General features: G+C 45.6%; 1 protein-coding gene across 1 annotated transcript; it reads left to right on the forward strand.

Annotated features, from left to right (window-relative positions):
• The first annotated feature begins 383 nt into the window (after nucleotides 1-383).
• LOC142490891 (protein PAT1 homolog 2-like) lies at nucleotides 384-26,477 on the forward strand. Its single transcript, XM_075593296.1, has 19 exons — nucleotides 384-439; nucleotides 608-710; nucleotides 2,775-3,073; nucleotides 3,461-3,529; nucleotides 3,698-3,769; nucleotides 4,143-4,310; nucleotides 4,994-5,080; nucleotides 5,434-5,603; nucleotides 6,151-6,222; nucleotides 7,098-7,236; nucleotides 8,089-8,209; nucleotides 9,566-9,663; nucleotides 10,508-10,561; nucleotides 10,891-11,039; nucleotides 13,891-14,050; nucleotides 14,136-14,276; nucleotides 15,057-15,154; nucleotides 16,213-16,362; nucleotides 25,396-26,477. Exons 1-19 carry the CDS (start codon nucleotides 416-418, stop codon nucleotides 25,433-25,435), a joined length of 2,214 nt encoding a protein of 737 aa, XP_075449411.1. The 5' UTR covers nucleotides 384-415; the 3' UTR covers nucleotides 25,436-26,477.
• Nucleotides 26,478-26,853: the final 376 nt, after the last annotated feature.

Genomic DNA, 26,853 nt, shown 5'->3' on the forward strand with positions numbered 1-26,853 from the left:
AATTTAAAATTTTTGCGCTTGCCGGAGCGCAGGGCCGGTCACGTGAGTGGTTCACCCAATGAGGGCGAACCAGCTCCGTGACGTTACTGGCCCGCCCCCGACACGCCCCCGGACGGCGCGCGGTCTAAGGCCAGCAGGGAAAGCACCCGCTTTCCCTCAGCCTCTGCGCGCCTCAGCACGCAATCGGTAACCATGAACGCAGCCTAACTATTTCATGGCTAGGACATGATCCTGATTTCATCCATACCATGTTACATGTGCAAATACACACAAACGGGGGCGTTGGTGTCATTTGCCATGAGGCTGTGGTGTCTATTTTTCCAGGACTGACTTCTGGAACAATAGTTGTACCTAATCTGCTTTGTGACAGGTCTAATCTTTCGAATACTTCTCTGTTCCCAGAATTCTGCAAACCATGAATCTCGGCTCTGAAGAAATTGTGAGTTTTTTTTACCATTTTTGATCCCACTTAAAATGAGTGACATGTAAATTCTGTTTGTTTTTGGAGGTGGTAAATGATCATTGTTCTGTTTTAACCTTCTAAACCTTTTTGTATTAGGCTTGCCTTAAATTTATTTTCATTCTCTCCCTCTCTCCCCTCCCAAAGCTGCCAGAGGATTACTATCTGGCAGAAGAAGGATCATTACTGGAGGAGATGGCAGAAGAAGATGAAGAGATTGATATGTACAACGAGGTGACTTTTGGCTTAGGTAGGACACTTTGGGAGGCACTTACATAATATGTACATACAGGTAGTCCTCGGTTGTCCGACAAAATGCGTTACTCAAAATGGTGTTGTAAAGCGAAACACGTTTTCCCATAGGAACACTGTTTAAATAAAAGGTTCCGTTCCTGAAGGCATTTTTAACACTAAAATACACCAAATATTTTATGCAGGCAATAAGATATGCAGCACACACATAAATTATATAGTGTATATACTGTATTATATATATATAATATAACATAATAAATAATATATTATATAGTATATATATATATATATATATATATATATATATATATATATATATATATATATATATATATATATATATATATATATATATATATATATATATATATATATATATATATATATATGCTCTTAGGATGCTTTGCAACGTTGTATATAATATATAATATATATATACACACACACACAACGTTGGATAAGCCATTTTGGCGTTGTAAAAATGAACATGGGTATGCATTGGATAAGCCATTCGTTGCGAAGCGTTGTAAAACGAGGACTGCCTGTACTATGCTCCAATGCTTTGTTACATAGGAGTGAAGCGTGTGTGGCTCTCCTGTTGCAGTGGCCTGTTTTATACAATAATGCTTTATGGTATATAGCCCTTATCCTTCAAACCCTTCTCGATTCACCAGTCCCTTAAATGGTCATTAATGGGGTACTGTACAGTCTATAATGCAGCCCTCACTTTGAAGGGCATTGGTTTTGAGTAACATGTAATGCTGGTGCCTCTGTTCACTTCAACACCTGGATTTCAGTGTGACTTTGTCCCCTCTGGAAATCCCTGCCCCCAAAGCGAGGGGATGATTCATTTGCTTTTTGGGACCATGTCTGGGGCAGCCATATATGAATTGGGACTGGTTTTTGACCAATAAATGTCAGTATTTGATTGGACGAATCTTCTGAAGGTGACTTGTCAAATGTTTAAATGACTAGCTTTTTGTAACTCACTTTTAAAAATTTTTTTTTTTTATTATTATTGAACTTTATAAACATAGAAAACATAATGGGGGTGGAAAACATAAAATCGTAGGCTGGGAAAGGAGTGGGGGGGGGGGGAGGGGGCAGAAAGTGACACCTAGTCAATTAGCTTGAGTAGTCTACATTTTCAGCATCCGGTAAGTATGTAAATCAAATGGCACATTAACCAGCAGGATTACAATCAGTAGCCTTCTATTTTGATGGCAGTAGCTAACCCTGCTGGAATTTGGCACACGAGTCACCGTGACTACCTTTTTAACTGCTTGAGTTGGGTGATTAATGGCTCAGAGCTGTGGGTCACCAACCTCTTCCTGGGATCTTTAGCTCAACTAGTTTTTAGGTGCTGCAAACCAATGGTTGATTTTTATATGAAGGATAGCGATACATGGTGCATTTGTACACCAGTGACTATCCCCAACACGCGCTGCAAGTAACAGGGCATACTGTATTTACAGGCTGCATCCCAGTTGGTGGTTCTGTATTTGGAATAAATTACATGTATTACTGTTGACCTTGAAGGTAACATGGCAGTCTTGACTTTTGGACCATCATGACTGCTTCATATACAGGTAGTCCTCGCTATCCAACGTTTCACTTTACAACGAATGGCGTATCCAACGCTTTACAATGCAACCCTACGGGCCATTTTTCGACGCCTGAATGCGTTATCCAACGCTCACCGCCACTAATTAACATGGGACTCGCTTTACAACGGTTTCACTATCCAACGCTACTTCCAGAACGGATTGTGTTGGTTAACCGAGGACTGCCTGTACTTATTGATTCTGGTAACATTTTATAGATGTGAGATTATAGTGGTCCAACAATGTTTAAAATATGTAAATATTATCCTGGAGAAGATATTGTTGGAGCATTGAGACCCTAAATAATGGGCATTTTGGTGACTTTAAGCCTCCGTTAAATGTGTTTATTATTATTGCTAACAAAGGCCTTTGTTATCCTTTGCTGGTCGAAGTGTCTCCTTATGGATGGCCAGTACCAATTAACAAAAACATTGTACAAAACAAATCTTTTTAAGATCAAGACTCTGAGGAGGAAACCACAAAGATCCTAGAGGTGGAAAATAAAATGCCAGACCCAAAGGCTGTATTGATGGATGAACGAAAGGGTAAAGCAGAGCTGAAGCTGCCTGTGCTGAAAGCGCGGGTGGCTGAGAAGGCCTCTTTAAAGGAGGTGGAGATTGTGGTAGAACCTCTTAAAGAAGAAACGGATCTCTTCCTAGAGACTAAATGCCTTCCAGAAAATGCAGAAATGGACGAGTCTGAATTGGGAGATCCTGCAGTGATGAGGGCTTTTCATGGAAAGCCTACTCTAGAGGTACACTGACTGCATACTATGCTTGTGAATCCATTTTGTCAAGATTTGTAGGCCATAGATGCAACCTAGATTAACACGATTAGTGGTAAATAATTGAGGGGGGTAGGGGTTGAGTCATGTATGTCCCCATTTTATTACGAGATCAATGGCTGTCGCCATGCCAGTAGAAAGTGCATGGCCAATAGTGCCCAGTGCAATTATGGATCTTACATTGGCACCAGATGAGCCAGTGATTTTGTCTTTTTTATTATTTTTTATCCTGCTCCTTTTAAATAGTTTGGGCTAAAATGTTCCCACATATATAGAATATATACATCTATAACACGTGTGTGTGTGTGTACAATATAACATACATATATAAACAATATATACTTTCTTTAAATGCAGAGTGTGGACAGTGCTGTTGTTGACAGTGGAATTGGATCTACCTGGGGTGAATTTACAGATTTTGATCTGGTAAAGTTCCTTCCTTCTTTTTATTTATTTTTTTAATTTTATTCATTTATTTTTAATTAAAAAAATTTCCCCCCTGTTTTTACTGTCTGCTTACAGAATGTATTTGCAACCTAGTGCAGAGCCTAAAGGTGTTTTTGTTCTCCCTCCCCTCTTCCCTTCCCCTCCCAGACAGGAATGGATTCAGGACTGTGGGATTCATCCCCAAAAGTGTCCAACTCCGTACCTAGACAAATGTTGGAGGTAAGATTTTGCGTATTAAGATGGCTAATCTTGCTGGCTTAAAACACACTGCATACCACATCTAAGCAGAGATTTGGAACTCCTGCCTTTCGAGAGCATAGGGAATCTAAGCCACTACTCTGACTTTGGCTCATTTGCATGTCATTGCCCAGAAGCCCTGGCTGCATTGGCAGCACAATGCTAAGTGATAATGGGGAAATGCCAGGTTGCTGATCTGAATGGGCTCAGAAGTGGTATTTTTATTAGCTGTACAGGGGAGTGTTTTTGTCACTTTAAAAAAAAAAATTTGGAACCACCATAACGTCAATCTAATGGAAGGGGAAATAACTTCACCTGCCTCCCCTCCCCACTTCTATTTCCCTTTCCTCTCCAGGATAAAGCAATTCTGAGAGTAATGGCAAAGACACCTAACTTTCCACCAGCTAACGTGGAATTCCTTGGTTCTCCTATGCAGAGAGGATATGTGTGTCCACAAAGACTCAAAGGTCCGGAAATGGGACTGATGTCTCCTAAAGCTTTCCGGCAGCGCTTCATGAGGCAGGTAAACTAGTGTCATGACACCTATAACCCCTATTTATTTATGTGGTTGCATATTGAAAAGTTGGTATCTAGATCAGCAGTGACCAACTCCAGCCCTCAAAGGCCACATCAGGTCAGATTTCATAATATCCATGCTTCACACAGGGGGCTCAGTCTTTGACTGAGCCCCCTGTGCTGTAGCAGGGGTAGCCTTAATACCTGGCCTGTGGTGCCCTTGAGGACTGGAGTTGGTCTTGATCTTTGACCTGTGGTGTTTAACCCTTGCAGTGCCCGGTGGTCTTTCCACCTCCACTGACCCTCGGGCGCAAGCAATCACATGGCCCCTCTCCTGAGCAATCACATGATGGCTTCCTGATTCCAGGACTGGAATAGTTTAGTTTAGTTTGTGGGCCTAGATAATGAGCACAAGGCCATGATGTACAGCGCACACCCCGAAGGGTCCATGTGTGTCAGACAGATAACCCTTCGTGATGTATGACGAACATCAGTAGGGCACTGAAAGGGATAAATCTGGAAAAACTTCCTGACCAGTGTGAGGGTTCGACCAACAGGAGTGTGTAGGAGTAGCACACGTAATACTTTCCCCACCCTTCTTCCCACCTCTCTCTCCCGATCACATTCAGCAGGCATGGTGTTGGTTTTCATGGTTTGAATGTTTAAACCTGGTGCTTATATTTACTGCAGCAATCCAATATGATGCCTCGCTCCATACGTCCATCCTATCCTTTTACACCTCCAAGAAAGGGCCCTCCACTCTTTACCCCAAACCAGGTAATGTGTCTTCAGTTGTTATATAGTCATCTACAGGGGTTTTACATGAAATGGAAAAGTAGTATATGCTGAAACATCCTTAATTTTAATGTAATGTATTTGAAGAAGAGGGTACTTGTGGTGGTGTGTCCCCCCTTTCTCGGTTTAGGGACAAAATATAGTAGTCCTGTTGATTTTGGGGCTCCATGTTCTGCTTTTTATCAGTGCAACCCAATGGAAGTCTATGACATTGCTGATGGCCGAGTTGACAAAAATGCATTGTAGAAGGTTTCACTGAGTAACAATTTGAATTGCCTGTACATGAACTTTAATTTATTATCTCCTCCTCCCTCTCCCCCCCCCCCTCCCCTCAGTCTCCAGGTTTTATGTCCCAAACTCCTTTTAGGCCAATGTCTCCAAATATCAGCACTCCAAGTCGACCCATGACTCCCAAAATGGTTAGGATGCACTTTGGTCCATTGTCTCCCAGTCCGAGCCTCTCCCCTTTCTTCAGCCCGCTGGATAACACGCTGCAGAGATTTAGGTAAGCTTCTATTAACTCTTATTCAGTAGTCCCGTTCGTTCATTTAATGCTGAATGACAAGTAGAACCATAGCAAAGAAGCCCTGCCCAATACTGCAGCCTTAAGGTGGAGAGAAGCTAACAAATGCACACATTTTAGCCATTGTCTCTTATTTAAATAGTGTTTTAAAAGCCAGACCAAGGCTTGAATGAAAAGCCTTAAAGCTGCCCTAGTAAATCACTAGGGGACCGCCTTAAGTGGTAATATGCTTTCTCGTGCAAACACTATCTTATACAGTAGTCAATTGGGGGTTGACGAAGCCCTAAGAGATTTCCTAGCAAGGGTTTAAAAGCTGCTGTATAACCCATCTCCTATTTAGACATAACTGTGTGGTCACGAATGACCTTCAAATGCAGAAAGCGCTTTACATATTTTAAGCCTAGTAATTGACTAATGACTAGTCTTTTTTGCAATGATGAGCCCAATGCTTGTAAAGAAACTTTGGCAGCTGGCAGGCATTGGTAATCCTTTGCATTTCTAAAATCTCATGGTTCTTCTTTGACTTCAGGGTTCCAGGACATGTAACACAGCTGCATCCCCAACATCGAAGAATATTGAGCCAGCGCCAGAGAACGCAGAGGTAACGATGCATTTTATCAGATGTGTTCTGGGATAAAAAAAATAAGAAGCGCCTGCTCTGCAAATGTTTTCCTTGACTTAAGTGGCCACGTGCCACTTAATTTGGCGTGGTCTTCATGATGGAGCAAAAAAAGAAAATCTATTTTTGTAAGGACCAATAAGTCCAAACTTTTTATGAATATTGACATCAATTGTAAAAATCCATTTTTAGTAACTTCAACAATTAAAAACATACCATAAATCTAATCCCCTTTTTAAATGATCAAATTGCAAGTTGTTGTTTCCTATGTTTGTTTTGGGAGCAGACTTTTTCGGCAATGTGCATGGTTAAAAAGTACAGCTTCGTATTGACAGATGCTCATGTGGGTGCTGTCTGCGTCTGTTATCAACCTGGAAAATCCATCCAAATATTGAGAAAGTAACTGCAAGTTCAGAAGTCGCCATTTCTTTTAATTGTTTTTTTTTAAACCGGGGTGTATTGGAGCAATAGGACAGCGGCTTGCTGCAGTGTGCCCATTTATTGCCATGCCTGAAAGGTTGGGCCACCCCTCGTTTAACAATTTATGGTAGTCTGCATTGTATTTAGTTTTTGTAGCGGTGTGCTGCCAGCTATCTGTTTGCTTGTGCTTAAATAGAAAAAACAGAGAGAGGTAGAACCCCAAGGAGAGCACTCTACCAATGTGTAGCCATTGGTAGAGTGCTCTCCTTGGGGTTCTACCTCTCTCTGTTTTTTCTATTTGACATTACCCCTGATAGTAGCACCTCCACATAGCCACATCCAGCAAGCAGTAGCGAGGGTATTCCTTCCCCCTCCACTTCCCCTTTTCCCCTCCTTGTGTTTGCTTGTGCTTAAAGCATGTTTTCTTCCTTCCTAAGCTCTACCCGGAAGCAGTGGGATCGTAGACCTGATCCCTATGGCAGTTTAATGTCTCAGAAGGAGAAGGAATGGGTGATTAAACTACAGATGATTCAGTTACAAAGTGAAAACCCGCATCTAGATGACTATTACTACCAGGTTAGCAGAGAAGGGATTCCATGTGTACTTGTATGTCTTTTAATGAGGGAGCTGTGTTATAACTGGGCAGTTCACTTGGGTATAAACTTGAGGATGATGCTTTGACCTCTACACTAGTTTACACTAGTTACTGTAAAATTAAAACATACAGGACACCTGCAAGCTCATATTAAACCCCCAAATTAACCACAACATCTAAGCATATAAGTGTCACAGAGGAGTGCTACTGAGCATGGCAATATATATTTAAAACCAGAGACAGAACATGAAACACAGACAGAGCTCAGTGCACATCCAGTGAAACTTATACACTGTAAAATTAAAACTGAAATCTCAATCTTGGCCCGTTTGACTTGGTAATGATTTTGTATGGCTTGCCTCCAAAAACAGATGTTGGTTTCTGACCCTTTTTTTTTGGGTGGGAGGGGTGGGGGGTCTGTGTTCACAGAAATTACGGTGGCATCCCCAATAGGTTTCAACATCTGCTTTATTTTTCAGTGTTTGATGTACATAAAAAAAAAAATGAGTAACATACATACTTTACCATAATGTATACACCCACTGTGGCTGAAATACCCTTGTCCATCATATCCCCCAACCCGCCCCTCCCCCCCCCCCCCCGAGTCTCTCCTGAGAAGGACCAGGCTTTCTTGGCTGCTAGAGTGAGCTCTTACCCAGTGGCCATTTTGAGTAACATTACAGCTGACTCGTCGCTCTTGAACCAGTGGGCTGCAGATGAGCTCTGTGGGACTAAAGTCTTTCACTAACGCTCTGCTGTTTGTCCCCTCCCCCCCCCTCCCATTGACTGCAGGGCATTGCCAGTTTATCATACATATCCTTAACTTCTTCTAGGCGTACTATGAGAAGCTAGAGCGAAAATTGGCCGAGGAAGAGCTTTTGGGGGAACGCATAAAAAGGGAACCTACCAAATTGGTTACCCCTTATATCCAAAAGGCAGAGACTTACGAGTCAGGTACAGTAAATAAGATTTGGCTGGAGGATATTAAACTTCTATTAAAAAAATATAGTACAATTGCTACTAAAATGTGAGACTTGACCAGCGTGACAGGCTTTATATGGGCAGATTTGGGTCGGCAGCGCATCTACTGGTTTCTTTGGTCCGCGGATCAATATCAAAATGGGCAATTTGTGTTTTAAATAAAAAAAAAATTTGGCACCAATACAATTCCACGGATTCTGCAGCCCGTGGACGGATTCTGCAGCCCGTGGACGGATTCTGCAGCCCGTGGACGGATTCTGCAGCCCGTGGACGGATTCTGCAGCCCGTGGACGGATTCTGCAGCCCGTGGACGGATTCTGCAGCCCGTGGACGGATTCTGCAGCCCGTGGACGGATTCTGCAGCCCGTGGACGGATTCTGCAGCCCGTGGACGGATTCTGCAGCCCGTGGACGGATTCTGCAGCCCGTGGACGGATTCTGCAGCCCGTGGACGGATTCTGCAGCCCGTGGACGGATTCTGCAGCCCGTGGACGGATTCTGCAGCCCGTGGACGGATTCTGCAGCCCGTGGACGGATTCTGCAGCCCGTGGACGGATTCTGCAGCCCGTGGACGGATTCTGCAGCCCGTGGACGGATTCTGCAGCCCGTGGACGGATTCTGCAGCCCGTGGACGGATTCTGCAGCCCGTGGACGGATTCTGCAGCCCGTGGACGGATTCTGCAGCCCGTGGACGGATTCTGCAGCCCGTGGACGGATTCTGCAGCCCGTGGACGGATTCTGCAGCCCGTGGACGGATTCTGCAGCCCGTGGACGGATTCTGCAGCCCGTGGACGGATTCTGCTGCCCGTGGACGGATTCTGCTGCCCGTGGACGGATTCTGCAGCCCGTGGACGGATTCTGCAGCCCGTGGACGGATTCTGCAGCCCGTGCACGGATTCTGCTGCCCGTGCACGGATTTGTAGCATCCAATCTGCAGATTTGGGAATCGGTTTGTGGATTCTAAAGACTCCGCCAACGGATTGCTGAATCCACGGATTGGATTCTGCAAATCCGGCAAAAGACTGTATCCAGTGGTGGGTTTTGATGAATCTGCACAGATTAAAACGGATTAAATCCGGGAAATGGGTTTTGGTGGGTTCGCCCATCTCTCTTCCTACCCACAACTATGAGAACTTTTGTCCTTTTGTGGCCCAGCGTGTCCTTTCTTATCCTTTGTAACACTGATAAATTAAGTGTTGGTAAAGCATTTTGGAGAATAAAAGCACTTTATTGGCATTTTACCTTGGTTATATGGGCATTATTGCAATCGCCATATGGTACAATGTTTGTTTTCTAAAAGCCTGACTGTTTTTTGGGTTCATATTTTTAGTGGTTCACATTGAGGGTTCACTGGGACAAGTGGCTGTTTCAACCTGCTACAGCCCACGAAGAGCTATTGATGCAGTTTCTTACGTTATGCCGGATGAAGTAAGTGATTGCCTTGTTGTATTAAATCGGTGCAGCAATAGTTTGTTCTGTGACATTAACTATGGAAACTTTTTTTTTTTTTTTGCCCTGTTTAGACCTAAAAAGTTCAGCACTATCACATGGGGATTCATGTGACTGATTAAACAGATGATGGATTTGTTAGTGTTGACGTTGTATAAAGAATATGTACTTAATCTTGCTTTATGCATCAGGGTGGCATTGGTTCCAACTATTGTGTATCTTGGTTGGCTGTGCAACAAACACCGATCCAATCTCACAGCTACCACCAGTCTAAGGCCGCGCTTGTAGTGCCGACGCGATGGCGTCGCAGAAAAAAAATGTATTGATGCGGTCACGGGCTCTTTCAGTTGGAGTGGCGCGACGGCTCGGTCGCGATCGCTGGAAGTCACATCAATTCGATTTTTCCAGTGACTGCAGCGTGCTGTCGCCCTCGCCGGCCCTATAAACGCGGCCTACGTTCTTTCAAAAATAAAGCTGTCTCACATTTTAATCTGGTCTGTAACTGTTACATATGCCTATAATATATATTATCTCTAACTGTGCATGCAATGTCTTGTATATAATGTATACCCTGTTCACTTATGTAACTATGTATTGTAACATGTATTTGTCATCTTGACTCCATGCCCAGGACATACTTGAAAACGAGAGGTAACTCTCAATGTATTACTTCCTGGTAAAACATTTTTATAACTAAAATTCCCCCAACATCCCCCCGTTCCTCTCAATTTCCTGATTCAACTTGTTTCAATAGAGCTGGTGGAAGTTGGATCTGAATTGCCCATAATGCTGTTTTTGTTTTTGTGTGATTATCAATTTCTAGGATATTAAAGCTCTTGGATACCAGCCGTTGAGGGTGCTCAAACGGATTGAGAAGGTCAGCAAACACCTCGCATGTTGCTTTCATATGGAAATAGTGTACCAATGCTTCATCCAATATGACAAACTTTAGTTAAACACTTTTCTGTCTCATTAGTCATCCAGTCAAATTCCATAGCCAAAGCAACCACACCAAGGTTCACCCCTCTTACAGGTCCTAACACTACCTGCAAATGGTCTCTTGACCACTCTAATGAAGGGGGGCATGTCTTAATAGACATTACCTAGTCTTGGGGTAATGCACTCCTCTGCCTGAGTCAGCATTCAGCAGTCTGTCTTTAAAGTGTTGCGCATTTTTGTTTTTCTTTACACGTCCTTATGTTTCAGTTGTTCGTAATGCTGCTAGAGGTGGAGGAGATGGAGAGGAAAATGCCGCATATGCCTGAGGAGCAGCACGTTCGCTTCCAAGAGAAACAGCATTATAGACTGCAAAGAATCTATGACGCCCTGAAGATTGGCGCGTGTAATAACAATGAGTAAGTATTACAGGACCAAGGCCCATAAAAATAATATTTCTGGACACTATGTAAATATATGTAACTCGCCTTGCCCGGCACTAAAAGTTTATATGCACGAACTATATACATAGCTTGTCTCCGTCTGTTTCTTTGTTGGGGTGCTGGATCGTGTGTGCGTGGTGTGCCAGGAGCTATTGTAGTATAAACAATGGGCATTTAGCATTCATTTAAAAGTTCTCATCGGTCACATGCAGCTTCTTTACTGGATGCTTCATACTGTTGCGCTGCTTGTACTATTAACTTCTGCTTCCCCAGGTGCCCTTGTCTTAACACCCCAGGGAGGTACTAACTCTGTGCCCAGGACATACTTGAAAACGAGAGGTATCTCTCAATGTATTACTTCCTGGTAAAACATTTTTATAAATAAATAAATAAAAAACTTGACTTTGCTTATATGACCTGTCCCCATTCTGCATAACATCCGTTATGGTCTGTCACTAAGGAGCCCCTTGCAGGCTCTGGCCGACTCATCACCATCCCGGTTCTGTATTCTGGCAGCCATTTCTAGGCACGCAAGTGCTGAAGTCAATATGAACCTGCCGGCTCTGTTACACCCTGAAATCCCTCTCTTGGAACCCTCGGTAGCATATATTCCTCTTCTGTTGTCAACTACCATGTTCACTTTGCCCATATATGCGGGTGCTACCTTGAAGGACACTTTCCCTAGCTACAACACATGAAATGGGTACAGATACTTCATTTCTATATACTCTGGAATATATCTACATGTAACGGATTTTCTGGCCTAGCCTGACCCACCCAATCTCACATTGGCCTCTGTGGTCTAACTAGTCCCTATTACATGGTCGTGTCTGGTGGTGTACCTGTTGGCAATAGGACTCCGGAGTCTCCCGCATGATGTGTGGGGATTGCCAACCCAGACAGGCAGCTGAGGTAGTGTGCATGAGTCCTACCTATATCCAGTGCAGCGCCTCCACCTCATCAGGATCCCTGCGTCCGCATGGGGATGATTCTGATGAGGAACTCCTCCGTGGTGCCATCATATGTAGAGTAAGTTCAGACTCACACATGAAGATGTCTTTGATCAAGGTTGACTTTATTGTGGCTTACGGTGCGGGCCAACTGCCCCTTACAGTGATTTTCTCTTAGCCACACATCTTGCTGTGTTATCCTTTCAAAGGTACGCCCTCCCAATAGAGTGGGATCCCCTCTCCCCTCAGGGAGATAACCCCTGTGCCAGGTCCCTGGACACAGTATGGCTTGGTCAGCTAGATGTTACTTAACATAACATAGGGCCACTTGTTAAAGCACTAGTGTGCCACCGATTCCCAAGTCTCAACGCAGACTTGCTCCTTACTCCAACCACTAACTTTGATCAGTGCTGTGCCTTGTATATCTCAGGAGGCAGGCACATCTCTGATGTCACTAACGGTGGACTCACAGTATGTAGCCACTCCCATCCATACATAGGGCACCTCACCAGGGTGTGAGGGCAAACCTCCATGATTACTGCTGGCATCTCTGTAACTTACCAGGTTTACTGCCAGCAGGAGAGAAAACTGCAGACCATTTTACAGCATGGCTACATACAATATACAGTGAGGCTCCTCCAGGAATCTGAGGAGTCTGCAATCTTAGTGGAGTATCCTTTAGTGGCGACATCACTCTTGCCAACCAGAATGTGGGTGTGGCTTAGTTTCTCCCAAGTTGCTCTATCAAATGACAGGGGAGGGAAGTAATTGTGACCCCATACAGTTCCACATGCTAGGGTCCTTATCCCTTTAACTACTAGTAGCTGCACCCCCTTCTCCCCCCCCCCCAGCTAAGGACTACATGTAAAACAGTCCTGGGTGGATTATGGTGCCCAGAGGAAATGCAGGCCAAGTGCAAATCAATCCTGTAGAAAGTGCTGAAAACATATAATTTCCAAATCAACAGTTCCCTTGTAAAAAATGATGACCAGTAATTACTCAGGCTTGTGTGGAGAAGAGAACGCCTGCCTGGAGCCTTCTGACTGGAAGATGCTGAAAGCTATCAGAGTAGCCAGAAATAACGCCATGAAGATATTCTGTAACGGAGTGTAAATACCGTAGCACAGACATACAGTTACAGCAGATTGACCGTGGAATAACAACAACAAAACCGTTGCATGCTCATGAGTTTGCTCGTCTATTCAGTGGGTCATCGGGACGTCCTGTGTGCAATTCCACTGGGTACGGAAGATGGAAGAGAAATGTGAAAGCATAGTGCATTTCTAGTGTGTGTGTGTGGGGGGGGGGGGGGGGGGAATGGAGGCAACAAATCGCCTATGCGTAACGTCAACAGTGCCGATACGTCCGATCTTGTATGTGTCTGTGGCGGATTTCCCATTAGCCCCGATTGGCTCGAGCCTAGGGCAGCAACATTGTGGGGGGCAAAAAAGTCCACCCCCACTTGGGCCTGATGGAACAGCACTTGCATGTGGCTGGCGCCTCCTTGCTGCCGTCCTCCTTCCGAATCGAAGCGTTACCATCGGTGACATCACACAGCGTCTCATTGCCATGGCAACGTGACGTCGCGCCGTCAAATGACGCCGCGTTACCATGGCAACGTGATGCTGTGACGTCCCATTGCGATTTGGAAAGGAGGGCGGCAGCAAGGAGGTGGCCGCCACATGCAACTGCCAAAGGGCGGCGGATCTTCAAATCCGCTGCCGTCTGGGGCACAAACTTTGATCGTACTGTATGCAGCCGACGCGGAATTTTAGCTTGCGTCCCATTCACTTCATTGACGTGACTGTTGCTTGTCCTCCAGTCGCTGAACGGTCGCACTCGAGCCTTACAGGCATGTGATCTCGTTTTACTTGCAGTGAAATAGAGAGCGAGTTTTTGCAGTTCTTGCAAGTGGGAAAAGGCAAAAAGTTAACCGCCCGGCTCCTCCCGTTCCTGCATAACGACCAGGCAGGGGAGATACTACTGAATGTGGTGCAGCATCTGCCCTTCCTCATAAAGAATGATGTCACGGAAGAGGTAATATTTTCAAGTGCAAGCCATCAATCGAGTTGTGTTTTAAGGGTGTAAAAATGTTTTATCGCTGCTCTTGTGTTTCCTGCAGTCTCTTCCTGTTCTGTATGGCCCTCTGACCGCGATCATAAACAGACTTCCATTCACTGAGCTTATCGAAATCATTCAAGAGCTCACCAAACCGTTACCGGGGACCCATGCTTTGCCCCTCACGCTGGCATTACAGAACCAGGTATGTGACCCACGTGGATTTTGTTTTTATTTCCTTTCCTTCCAGCTTTTTGCTAGAACTCCTGAAACTATGTCCTAGGTCAGGGGGGGCTTAATGCCTGTCCTCAAGCCCACCCCCCCCCCAAGGTTAGCCTTTCAGGATATCCCAGCTTTAGCACAGGTCACTCAGAGGGGGTAGCGGTTTGAGGACTGGAGTTGAGCACCCCCTGTGCTAGGGCTGTATTTATTATATTTCCCCCCTTGCCCCACCCCCCCATCAGTTAGTTGGCAGTTGCTTGTTGTGGATGGTCTACCAAAAAAAATTCCATATGTGCTTAATCTGCACGATGTTTGCGGCACTTCCGTCTAAAGCACTTGACATCAGTGCCGAGGTTTCCCAAATCTATCCGTATTGCCAAAGCCTAAATCTTGTTACCAAAGCTGCTCTCACAATGTGTGTCCCTGCGGTGTTGCAGCAGTTGTTCCTTTTCCACCCTCTTTGGCTAGGCCGCACCTTGTAGCATTATGTGGCATCTGAGGTGCCAATATATCCAATCGTTTTTAAAAAGGTTATGAAATTTGTTACAGGAAAAAAAAAAAAAACGGCTTTGTGTATGCACAAGAAAAAAAAGTGAACAAATAAATTCTATGAAATAACTGTTCTAAATCACTGGGCAGCCATGTTAAGGGGTTGACATTTGTAAAATGTTATTTAATGCATAGTAACCAATGTGTTTTGGTTTCTGCTTTCTTGTCCTTTTTGTCTTCCCTTTTTTTTTTTTTTTCTTTTGGTTCTGTCCAGTTTGGAATATCGCTGCTATATTCTTTGCTGAGCCAAGGCGAGCGTCTGCTTTCATCTGACACCCCAATGGAGCCTTGTATTGGAGATTTTGAAAAATGGTATGACTGTGTAATTCAGTGTGACTTCTATTTTATCATGTAGGCGGTACTGCTTGCATTGGTAGGGGGGGGGGGGGAGAAACCTTTACATTGGCAGATGTCCCAATTAAAACCAGCTCTCAATCTAGCATCTGGAAGTATTCGCAGTGCGAATAAAGATGACTTTCCTAAAGCACTAGTGCTGATGATGGCCTTTGCTACAGTGCTCTTACTTTACAATTCTGAATTGCTGTCTCTTAAAAGTGTTTCACGTTTTGCCAATTTCTCTCCCTGTTCATTTTGTAAACTTCTAATGATATAATTTTTAATATAATGATCATCCTTTGGTTGCTACAGCAACCATTTGGAAACTCCTATCCACGTCTGCTTTTGAAACTGGCTCGGCCCTTTGGCAACAAAGTATCACAAACATATATGTTGCTGTGTTCCAAACAGCAGACTGTATTGCTCTGAAAGCTGTAACAATGTGTTACGCTTGGTAATATAATGTTATATCAGCTGCAGACTTTCAGACTGCAGCATGGAGCTAGAAAGCGTCCATTTCATTAGGCACACATCGGTATTTTGACAGATTTATAACAAGAGCACCAACGATTGCCAGCTTGGGTAAGAATGTGAAACTATACATTGTTATATGCTTAACATATAAAGAAACAAAAAGGGGGTAAGTAGTAGGGCTGCTTTAATTTTAAGGTGTGGAAATATCCTTTTATGTACAGCACCCTGCTCTCTGTAATAAACCCTCAAAGTGCATATACAGGAGGTTGAGACCAGCATCTGCAATTTATTGTCTTCTGTCCGAACTACATGATCTGTTTCAGTTCACATGAGCAGAAGAGACCTAATAGAGTAGTGGTTTTTCAAACCCTCTGACCAAGGGACAACTTTATTTTTTTTTTATTTTTTTTTGGTGCGGCATGGACAAGGAATTCACAAACCTGAGACTACATACAAATAGTCTTGGTTAGTCCCTAAAAATGTCCTGACTTGGTTTGTCTGAGCGGGTTGTAAACCCATTGCAATACAGAAGGTCACTCACATCTTCTCATCGTTAACAGGACTGACACGGTATTCCTGGTTGCTAAGGAGCTTTCTCACGTTTCAAAGTCCTCCATGGTGGAGCCACTGTTCTTGCCTAGCAATCTGCTCTCGCTATTCTGCCGTTACCTGGACAAGCAGACTATTCATAAGCTGGAGGACAAAATGGAGTAAGATGCCCCTTTTTTTTCCCCTCTATATTAACGACCACTCTAACATGACATGTGTAGCGTGCACTACATGGCAATAATGATCCAATAAGAGCAATATTTAGAAAAAAATAATTTCTGCCATTGTGGCCTGTGATTAACCATCTGGGGTGGGAGCAAATGTTGGTGTTGAGAACCTCCTGCGGGTCACAGAATAAGATGGCAGGCAAGTAATATTGGCGTTTCTAGCTACTGACATTTTTCTTTTGGGAAGATTTGTGTTTTCAGCTCACAAGTAGAGCTTGGAAGGGACGTTTTGAAGATATTTTATAATCTTGTTTTACCAGGAAATAATTTAACGAGCCATTTTTATGAAATTATGACCTGGGCAGTATTTGGGTTATTTGAACAGAGTTTTCATGTACCCTTGGACAAGTGTTATGGGCTGATGTAATGGAGACTATTGGGCAGGAAGAGCATGAAAGTAGACCAGCGGTGCAGTGGAGATTTTGTGTCGCAACAACCATTTTAAAGAAGGTACTGGACAAAACCTGGTTAGATTGTTTTGACTAGAGTACAGGAGAGAGCAAAGGCCAATTTTGATTGATTAAGTAGCAAATAAGGACATGTTGCGTGTGATTTGTAGAGTAAGGCCGCGCTTATAGTGCCGGCGACACAATGTCGCCTGAAAACAAATACATTGCCGCCGCTGCATGTGCTTATAGTGCACGCGACGGCGACGAGCGACATCGCCAAAACCTGAAGCCAGGAAAATTAGATTTTTCAAGGGCCGTCGCGTCACATGACGGCCCTTGAACAAATCAAATTGCCGGAATCCTGCGGCCCGGCGAAACATAACTTTCGCCAATGGTGGCGGGTGACGTCACCTGCCGTGTCGCCGTCGCCAACGACTGCACTATAGGCACGGCTTAAGAGGCGGTGAATCCCAGTAATGTACAGAGCAAAAAGTTGGGTGTAACGGTGTTTCCCCCACCCGATGGGAGATTCTGCCATTACATCGTGTGGTGCATGCTACCTGTTAAGTTGGCGGGCTGAATCGTCCACCAATGGTTGTGGGGACTGTCACGGGAACTTGTGAGAGACTATAATATACACCAAAATAACTGGGTTGAACTGAACACGGCTTAGATATAATAAATGCAGTATATTCCTTGAAGGTGAACACACAAGATATGCCAATAACAGGCAAAATATAGACACTTAAGGGGTTGGACAAGAAAGCAATCAGTATACAGGATTGGCAATTTCTTCCACAATACAGGTTCAGATGTAGACATCACGAAAAGACACGAAGACAACTGAGTATAGGATGGACACTGGTTTACATGTAATTCCAATCCTATACTTTATTATTGAGTGCAGGCCATTGGAGAACAATTACCTGCACCCACTCTCTCCTTGCCACCTCACCTGAGGGGCACCGTAATACCTGCCCACTGGGTGGGTAATTTTCTAAACAGGGGGCTTATTTCCTCAGCCCTCCTCCCACAAGACTGGCATCTTCAAGTCTGGCTTTGCCAGGATACCCTTTGTCCAAGGTGTGAATTACAACACTTAATATCAATCACCCATGTCCTGCATTCCTTTGTGTTCGCATACACAACCAGGGTGGGGGAGTCTTTGATCAGGAGTTTATGATAGACCATTTGTCTCCCATCCTGAGCATCAACATAATATATGGGCTCTGAGTTTTTATACCAGACCTAAAATACAATTCATACTTTACTAACTTCATATATTAAAATAATCCGTTCTGCTGGGCCCAGTGGGCTGACACTTGCCAGTCCCTCATGCCGGAGATGACTCTCCATGGTGGCCAAGTTTCAGCTCTCTGCAACCCCCAGAACCGGATATACACAAAAACAGTTAAACTCTTATTACTTTAATACAGGATTCTCCGCTTTAAGAATGAATCTCTGCTTTTCACTCTTTCCCATTGAAATCAATGGACTCCGCCGCCATAGTCTTCCAATGGAGCAACTCCGCCGTTGAAGTCAATGGGTTTCGCCGCTTTAGTCTTTTTCAATGGGGAAACTCCGCCATTGAAGTCTATAGGGCTCCTCCGCCATAGCCCTTAATTGGAGTAACGCCGCCATTGAAGTCTATGGGGAAAATCACCAACCTTTACATTTGCCCATAGTCCGTCTGTTTGTTCGGAGAGGGCTGGAAATGGCCATGCAGTCATGCCGGAGCAGTGACTACATGCGACCCAAATCCCAGCCCTCTGGTCCTCACAGAACCGGAGATATGGACTTACACATTTTACCATTTTGGACTTAGCTGGTTTAACGCCACGCAGCTTTTCCCCCATTGGAATCAATGGCCGGCGCCGCCATAGGAAATGCATGGGCGAGCGCCACCATTGGACTCAATGGGACCTCCGCTCCGCCATTGTAGGTGAACTTGACCTCAGTGATAAAAGCTCTTTTTAAAGACATTGTATCCGCTCTTGTGGTCTGTGGTTTGGATGGCTGCCAACCTGTTCCAGGAGGTCGGCGTCGAGGAATCCACATTGAAGTCAATGGCCCCATTGACTTACAATGGGAAACCGCCGCTCCTCCTCTCGGACGCCACCTGCTGGTCTTCGCTGGAAACAGGCCCAAAACCGCCAGATCTGACATTGGAATGCATGGAGCTGCAATGGCGACCTATGGGAGGCTGCAAAATGGAGCCTGAAAAGGCGGGAAAAGGGAACAAAGGGCTATAACCACTGAATTAACATTAACCCCTTCCCTCCCGCATCAACCCCAGTGTATGTGTTGGTGAAAACACTGGGATGAGAACAATACACATTTACAGGGACATATACGTTTGGATTCTGAAGCGGGGTAAAAACACATTACTGGACCGCAGTCTAGTTAATCCCTTGCTTCCCAAGTGAGAGCAGGGGGTGGCCAAATGGGGTGTAACCCCTTTAATACCGGGCCAAACCCCCTCTCCCATGACAGGGACACAGGACAGGTTTCTGGGGTGCATACCCCACGTGGTTCTCTAGCAGTGCCTCCATCTGTCGCAGGCTCCAGATGTATGGAGGTGATCTCCTACGGTAGAAATACTCCCTCTAAGATCACACACCAGGCAGGAGGTATATGAAACGGGAACGATTTTATTGGGTCAGCACTCAAAAACACGGCAGTGGCCTGCCCAATACAGTCCGACGGCTACCCAGCTATAGGATGGTCCCTGGACATCCACTACGGATCAAGGGCCCCAGCAGCTCTCCTTGCTCTTCCCTGCCCATCTGGCAGAGGAAAGGTCCACACTTGCTCTCCCCTAGGGGGAAGAAGAACAGAGAAGGCCCAATGCTCAGGTACTCTGCTGTCTGACCTGCCTTTCGTGTGGAGAGCCACTACTGAATTTGGATGGTAATCCCCCTTAAGTACAACCAGGAGGGGGGCACCAGGTCTGACCCAGGACTGGGTATACTCGGGCCTAGTTCCACCTGCTCCCCCTGTCACTCAAGGGTACTGCAGGGAGTGGGGAAAACCCCATGATTAGTACTGGTAGGCCTGCTCTTACCAAGGCTTACTGCCAGGGAGGGCAGGCTGGTAGCTAAGAACCAGTCCTGACTACAATCTCCCTCTGGAAACTCCCATGTCCTCACTAAGACCGAAATTTGCGGAACCTAACAGAACAGGAGAAATTAATGCAGTATGCCAGTCATAACAGATACATGATACATACTTGCTGTAATACAATGGAAGAACATAATCATAGCAGCATTACATAGTAAACCCAGGTCCCTCCCAACATGGAGAACCCATTACTCCGTAATAATGCTCAGGGTCTGGTTTGCTGACTAGTGCCACAGTACTATCAGGCACTGTTACTGAAAAAACACTCTTAAGGTGCTGTTCGGACATGTATTCTACACAGTCCATGTAGATGGATCTTTCCACACTTCCACCAAGTAGACAACCCTTTCCTCTATATTATGAAATGTGTTCCTGCTATGAGCAGTAATATAGGCCTGGATTACCTTAATTAACAACCTCAGTTCTCATAGATTTCCTGCATGATTGGCTCTGGTACATGCGTGTACTTGAATCCATGAGAGTGCCTGTATTGCTGCACTACATGCCGCTCAGCTCTGCTAATCTTGGTTAATCTGCGGCCTTCCGCCCGGCCTGGCAGAACCTAGAATAAAGTTTCCTGTAATGGTGGTTTGCAGTATTTTAAAATCATGCCTTTGGGCTGCACTATTCCCAGCCTGATCTCGTATTCCCTACCCTCCCATAGCTTCAGCTGTCTCCTCTGGGCTGAACTCTTTCTGCCCACCAATAATTTACCATGTCACCATCTTCTAACAAAAATCGAGTGCGGTGCATGTACGGCACGTATCCATGAAATCTTGGGTGCCACCAGGGCAAGAACGTAACTGGTGCAGCCTTGGAAGATCCTGACCGAGGTAGTGTGGGATGAAAAACCTGAAGTATCAGATTTCACCGACATGGCATAGTGATTACCCCCAGAAGTAACACTACAGGCCGTATCCTCATCGTCCAGAAACACATCCCCAAAGTCCCAATCCTTCCAGTTTGTCGACGGTATTACAGATTTCGATAGGCTCCGGGTCTGTTGCTTGGAGCTCTTTGAAAAGGACGGTCTGGACAGTACAGTGGTGGTAGCGGTACTGGTTGAAGGGTATGGGGCATTAAAATTCTCAGCCTCAAAGTCCTTCTGTTGAAGCCCACCCTGACCTGACACCAGTGCTATGCTGACTAAGGTTCTGCCGCGGCCTTGGGTTTAGAGTTATGCGCTAGCAAATAGTTCCGGTACTGGGCCAGAAATGCGTAAGTAGGGACCTCACGGCACACTGGAGGCTTGGCTTTCTTGCGGGCCAAGTGTTCCCAAAGAGTTCATGAATGTGGCCCCTTTTATGGGAGTTGGCGCAGTACTCACCGGAGCGGGAATCATCAGTTCCTGGTCCGCCCCAGCGGTCGCTCCATGTAGTGATGTCATCGCCAGCCAGTCTCGCGAGGTCCTGGTACATGTCCAGGTCCCGCACCGCAAGTGCATTGACATCCAGTTGTTGCACAGGTGTCATCGTGGTCGTCGTTGTTATCCGTGTGGACATCAGCACCAGAAGGTACCTCCTATCGACACCGGAGAATCCCTGGTTAGGCCGCTGGGACCTCCAAGATTGGGATGCTCCTCCGCTGCTTGGGTTTCGCGGTTGCCGTCGGCAGGACTGGACTCCGCCTTCCCTCAGAGGCACTGGTAATGGTCTGTTCCTCCACAGCATCGGTAGGCATACTCTGCATTGGCTGAAACACCACAGAAGACCGATGGCTGCTGGCATTTGAGGAAGGTAGGGACACTTCCGCAGGGAGAGGTACTGGATCACTTCTGAGTCGGCAGCGGCAATCAGCAGGGCTCTTTCCGGCTCCTGCGCTTCTGACAACAGCGTTTCCTCGTCTTACCCGGTTGCTCGTGGATTGGTTCCTGATCGCTGACAATCTCTGGTTCCTCTGCAGGGACTGGGTCTGGAACCGTCTCAGCTCGTTCTGGGGTCATCTGGGTACTTGGACCCCCTAGAGCATCATCTTGGGCACACTGGCCTGCAGGAACCTCCATAGTTGAGGATGATGCAGAAGCGACCGCCTAGGTATTGGGGTCGGTCGCGTCTTTGTCTGTGAAGGCCATAGGCTTTGGGAAGCGTGCTCCGCATCAGGTACACTTGACTCCCCAGATCAGGTCGCTGCCTGGAAAGTCGCACTTGGGACTGAGGCATTTGAGATACCTCTTAACCTCCACCTTCACAACCAGGAGGCCTGATGGTAGTGTGCAAAGTCCATCTCGCCAGACATGGTCAGATTGTTCTGTAGGCACGGGCACAGGAGTAAAAGGTAAATTGACTCCTCTCTTGCCAGGCTCCGAAGAACTGAGGGTGCGGTTGGCCACATCCAGCTCCTCGTCTTCAGCAGTCGTTGAGCATTGGTTGTCACAGTGCCCCCTCCCTCTGGTGGAGATCAGAGGTGGGGCAAACTGGGATGGGGCGTGACTGACTCCTGGCTGAATTAGTCACATCGTTTGGGTGGGGTCCTGGCTTTCGCGCCAGACCCTTGCAGAACTTTGCAAGAAGGCAAGCGGCTTTTCTGCAAGCCGCCCACGCAGTTCCGAGTCTTGGTCGGAACCGCCACTTTAGATGGTGCAACTCGCGTGGTGTATTTCAGTTCAAGGGAACCTCAATTTTTAGCACAGTTCTTTCTCGGACCCCGCAGGAGTCTCGATTCCAACAGGAATCCGTTCCTTGTAGGTCTCTGCAGCACATGGTTAGCTGTCTACAGAGAGTAGGTTATACCCCAGGCTATCAAAGCTCTTTCCGATATGCTGCACTCGTTCACAGTCCTTTACAAGCACTCTGTGGTTTCAAAGTCTGACTATGGCTAGTAGTACTCTGGGCGTTCTTCCAGCAGAGGGGTCTAGGCACCTAATACGTTGGGCACCCCTCCTAGGACACTCCCTAGCAGTACCTTACACCACCCCGTCTGCCTTGATTCCCCCAGTCACCTTCAGGTGATCCTGGCTTGCGGCAACTAGATCCCCCTCCAGACGCTTGGGCGGCATCAGTCGCAGGGTGATTCAGAACAGCAATAGCCTTTTCTCCAGACCATTAACCTGATGGGCCAGTCTAGGCCATAGTTCCATGGCGGGGGAAAATGGTCCCTGGTTATGGTATGCCAGGGTCCCCTGGACACTACACACAGCCTCCCTCCATCAGCACTTGCTCTGGAAGCGTACCTTTGTTACTTCCAGCCTTGCGTCGCTGAAAACCTGTCCTGTTGAGCAGGATCTCAGCAGTGCCTCCAAATGTAACGGTGTTTCCCCCACCCGATGGGAGATTTTGCCATTACAGCGTGTGGTGCATGATAACTGTTGGTAAGCAGGAGGACTGAGTCGTCTGCCGATGGTTGTGGGGACACAGGACAACCCCACGTGTTTCTCTAGCAGTGCAGTGCCTCCATCTGCCGCAGGCTCCAGATGTATGGAGGTGATCTCGTCGGTAGAAATGTCCCTGGACATCCACTACAGGTCAAGGGCCCCCCACAATTGTCCTTGCTCTTCCCTGCCCCTCTAGCAGAGGAAAGGTTTACACTTACTCTCCCCCAAGGGGAAGAGTAACAGAAGGCCCAATACTCAGGCACTCTGCTGTGTGACCTGCCTTTCTCGTGGGGAGAGGCACACCTCCTAAATTTGGGTGGCAATCTCCTTAAGTACAGCCAGGAGGGCACCAGGTCTGACCCATGATTGGGAAACCCAGGCCAGGTTTCACCTCCTCCCCTGACACTCAAGAGCACTGCAGTGAGTGGGGAAAACCCATGATTACTACTGGCAGGCCTGCTCTCACTAGGGCTTACTGCCAATGAGGGCAGACTGGCAGCCAAGAACCAGTCCTGGCTACAATAGTAAAGTGAAGGGGAACTAGTTAACATGCGTTGGACATTTGACTTATTACTGAGATTGGGGGGCGGGGAGGAAATGGTGGTTTTTGTATGTTTGCAGTTTTATTATGCTATAAAGCATGCTGCACATTTGTGGCAAAAATAATGTTGTGCAGCAAAACTTGGCGGCATTACCAATGCGAGCTGGTGATGTAGGCGCTTTATTTGCTTGTGGTTTTTGTTTTAACAGTGTAGGTAGGGTTGCCAGGTGGCTTCTCCAAAAAAAACTGGATACAATGGTGAAAGGTGCGACGCGTGGGGAAGAATGTTCTTTATAAATGGCCTGACTGTTACATCATTTTTTTTTTTTTTCTTCTAAATTTCACTCCCCGTATTCATCAATTTGTACCAATTTATATCCTGTTTCGTAAAAAATCTGGGGAGGGGAGCGCCCTTCCTAGGATGAGGGTGTGGTTTTTTTATTTATTTATTTATTTTTAAATAGAATATCAAAATTGGTGCAAAATGCTTGGAGTGAAATTTAGATCAAATTACATAATGGTCAGATCATTTTCTAAATAACTGACCTGCAGTCATACTGTACATTGCGAGCAATACTGATCTTAATGCTGCTCCCACAAATTCCAAGAGTGTTGCACCTCATCCTCTCATCCCCCCCTCCCTTCATCCTCCCACCCCCCTACCTTCATCCTCTCACCCCCCTCCCTTCATCCTCTCACCCCCTCCCTTCATCCTCTCACCCCCTCCCTTCATCCTCTCACCCCCTCCCTTCATCCTCTCACCCCCTCCCTTCATCCTCTCACCCCCCCTCCCTACATCCTCTCACCCCCCCTCCCTTCATCCTCTCATCCCCCCCTCCCTACATCCTCTCATCCCCCCTCCATCCTCTCATCCCCCCCCTCCCTTCATCCTCTCATCCCCCCCTCCCTTCATCCTCCATCCCCCCTCCCTTCATCCTCTCACCCCCCTCCCTTCATCCTCTCACCCCCCCTCCCTTCATCCTCTCACCCCCCTTCCTTCATCCTCTCACCCCCCCTTCCTTCATCCTCTCACCCCCCCCTCCCTTCATCCTCTCATCCCCCTCCCTTCATCCTCTCATCCCCCCTCCCTTCATCCTCTCACCCCCCCCCTCCTTCATATCACCCCCATAGGACAGCCAGAGAAAACAAGTGCACGCCTCTCTGCTCCATGCTTTTCCTGTGCTCTTTGGCCCCACCCCCAGGCTCCTGCTACCTCCTCCTGATTGGCTGCTGCTGTGTAATGCAGCCAATCAGGATGGAGGAAGCTGCCCAGCAGCAGCAGTCCTGCTCTCACCCTGCACACATACTTGTCAACCCACGCATCCCACGCACCCTACGTGTAAGTGGGTTTTTGTTTTTTTTGGTCTTAAAGTTGGCTTTTACCTGCCATTCTAGTAGCCACTGACTTGGAAAGTGCGGTTTAACTTTAGTGTTTTAGTTGTATGTACCATTTTTGTTTTAGCTTCTGAGATCTGTGTACTTATGTACCCATGGGAATAATAGCTATGATCTTTAACTTGGCATTTTCAAATCTGGAGCTTAATTAAGCAAATAGATAAAATGGCACACTTCTAATATTAATAATTTTTTTTTGCCCTTTTCATTAGGTGTCCTGCCGTGCCCCCATACACAGCGGTACCTTCGTGAAATACTGAATCTATATTCTAGAGAAGAGATACAGCCGCAACACGTCACCCGTCGCAGTGTATGGATGAGTGGAGTTTACATTTTGGAACTGAAATGTGTAATCCTGTTTTAAAGGAAATTTTGGTTGCTTTGTTTAGACTGATTTGGACATGATTTTCAAACTTTGAGGACCATGTGTTGAAGGTTTCAACAGCTATGCAACATGTTCACTTTTTTTGTTTGCAATATTTGAAGCAAAAACGCTGATGCTGTGAAGATGGGGGCAGAAAACGAGATGAATGTAAATTATATTTTTTCTTTTGTGTGAACTTTGCACGGCATTCACATTAATGTACAGCACTTGCTAAATTGAAAAGTAGACATCTTTTTGTCTCCGAGTTAAGTTGGGAGAGAACGGAAGATGAATATCGCACTACACTACACTGCAGCATCAATGATAGGCATGAGGGGTGCTGTTTTGTTCCATATGTTCTTTCATTCGAGAGAAATGTTTCTCACCAGAAGGCTCCTGTTTAATATGGGGCACAGTAGAGCACAATTAACTGAGCTCCATTTAAATGGAGAAAATTTTGATGCATAATAGACTTTTTTTTTTTTTTTTTTTTTTTTATTATTGGGACCCCCTTCAGAATGACAAACAAATTTATGGTGCAATAAAAGATCCTAATGTCTAAAAAATTATTTGAGTTCAATGATTGAGCCAGATTTGCAAAAACAGGAAGTTATTTTTATTTAATTTTTTTGTGTAATGTGTAATTTGGCATCATATTCTTACTTCTTGTGATAACTTAAAGACTGGGCAAGGGTTCAGATGACTAATTACAATGTAAGGGTTTAGTACCTCAAATGTATGCAATTGTACCAAAATTCAGATTTGGGATTCTAGTTATCTTAAAGTAAGAACACGTTTACCCACATTCCCAAACTGATCCTGTTTCTTAATGCTTTACCCCTGTGAATGGAATTGTGCTGTAAACCTTGATTCGCCTGTCATCTGAAAGAACTTCAGTCTTTAAGAGACTTAAGAATAAAGCATTGGGTGAGTGGCATCCTGAATCCTTTTTTGTTTAGTTTTTAAATATGGTTTAATTTTTTTTTTTTTTTTCCCTCTTCCGCCTCCCCCGTCAACCCACAAAAATAAACATAATGCTGACAACACCACATTTCACTTATTTAATATCCAACATAATACGGTCAAAATTACTCTGCATCTGCAGTTTACTACAAAAATGAGACACTTATTGTAGCTAGACTGAGTGGCATGGCTCTTGTATTAAAAAAAAAAAAAAATTAAACAGCATGCCGAGGGGGGGAACGACTGAGGTAGTTACATCATAGTTCTTAACAAATGTTTGTAATTAAATGTTTGTTTTTGTTTTTTGAGAACCATAATGTCCTATGTCCTATGTACCATGCCA

Source organism: Ascaphus truei, chromosome 3 (genome assembly GCF_040206685.1).
Source record: "Ascaphus truei isolate aAscTru1 chromosome 3, aAscTru1.hap1, whole genome shotgun sequence".
Lineage (NCBI taxonomy): Eukaryota > Metazoa > Chordata > Amphibia > Anura > Ascaphidae > Ascaphus > Ascaphus truei.

Bases quoted from the DNA above. Each gene is read 5' to 3' on its own strand.
- LOC142490891 (XM_075593296.1), top strand. From the start codon at position 416: ATGAATCTCGGCTCTGAAGAAATT. The intron at 3,074-3,460 runs GTACACTGACTG...CTTTAAATGCAG, and splicing joins ATGGAAAGCCTACTCTAGAG to AGTGTGGACAGTGCTGTTGT. The intron at 3,530-3,697 runs GTAAAGTTCCTT...TTCCCCTCCCAG, and splicing joins AATTTACAGATTTTGATCTG to ACAGGAATGGATTCAGGACT.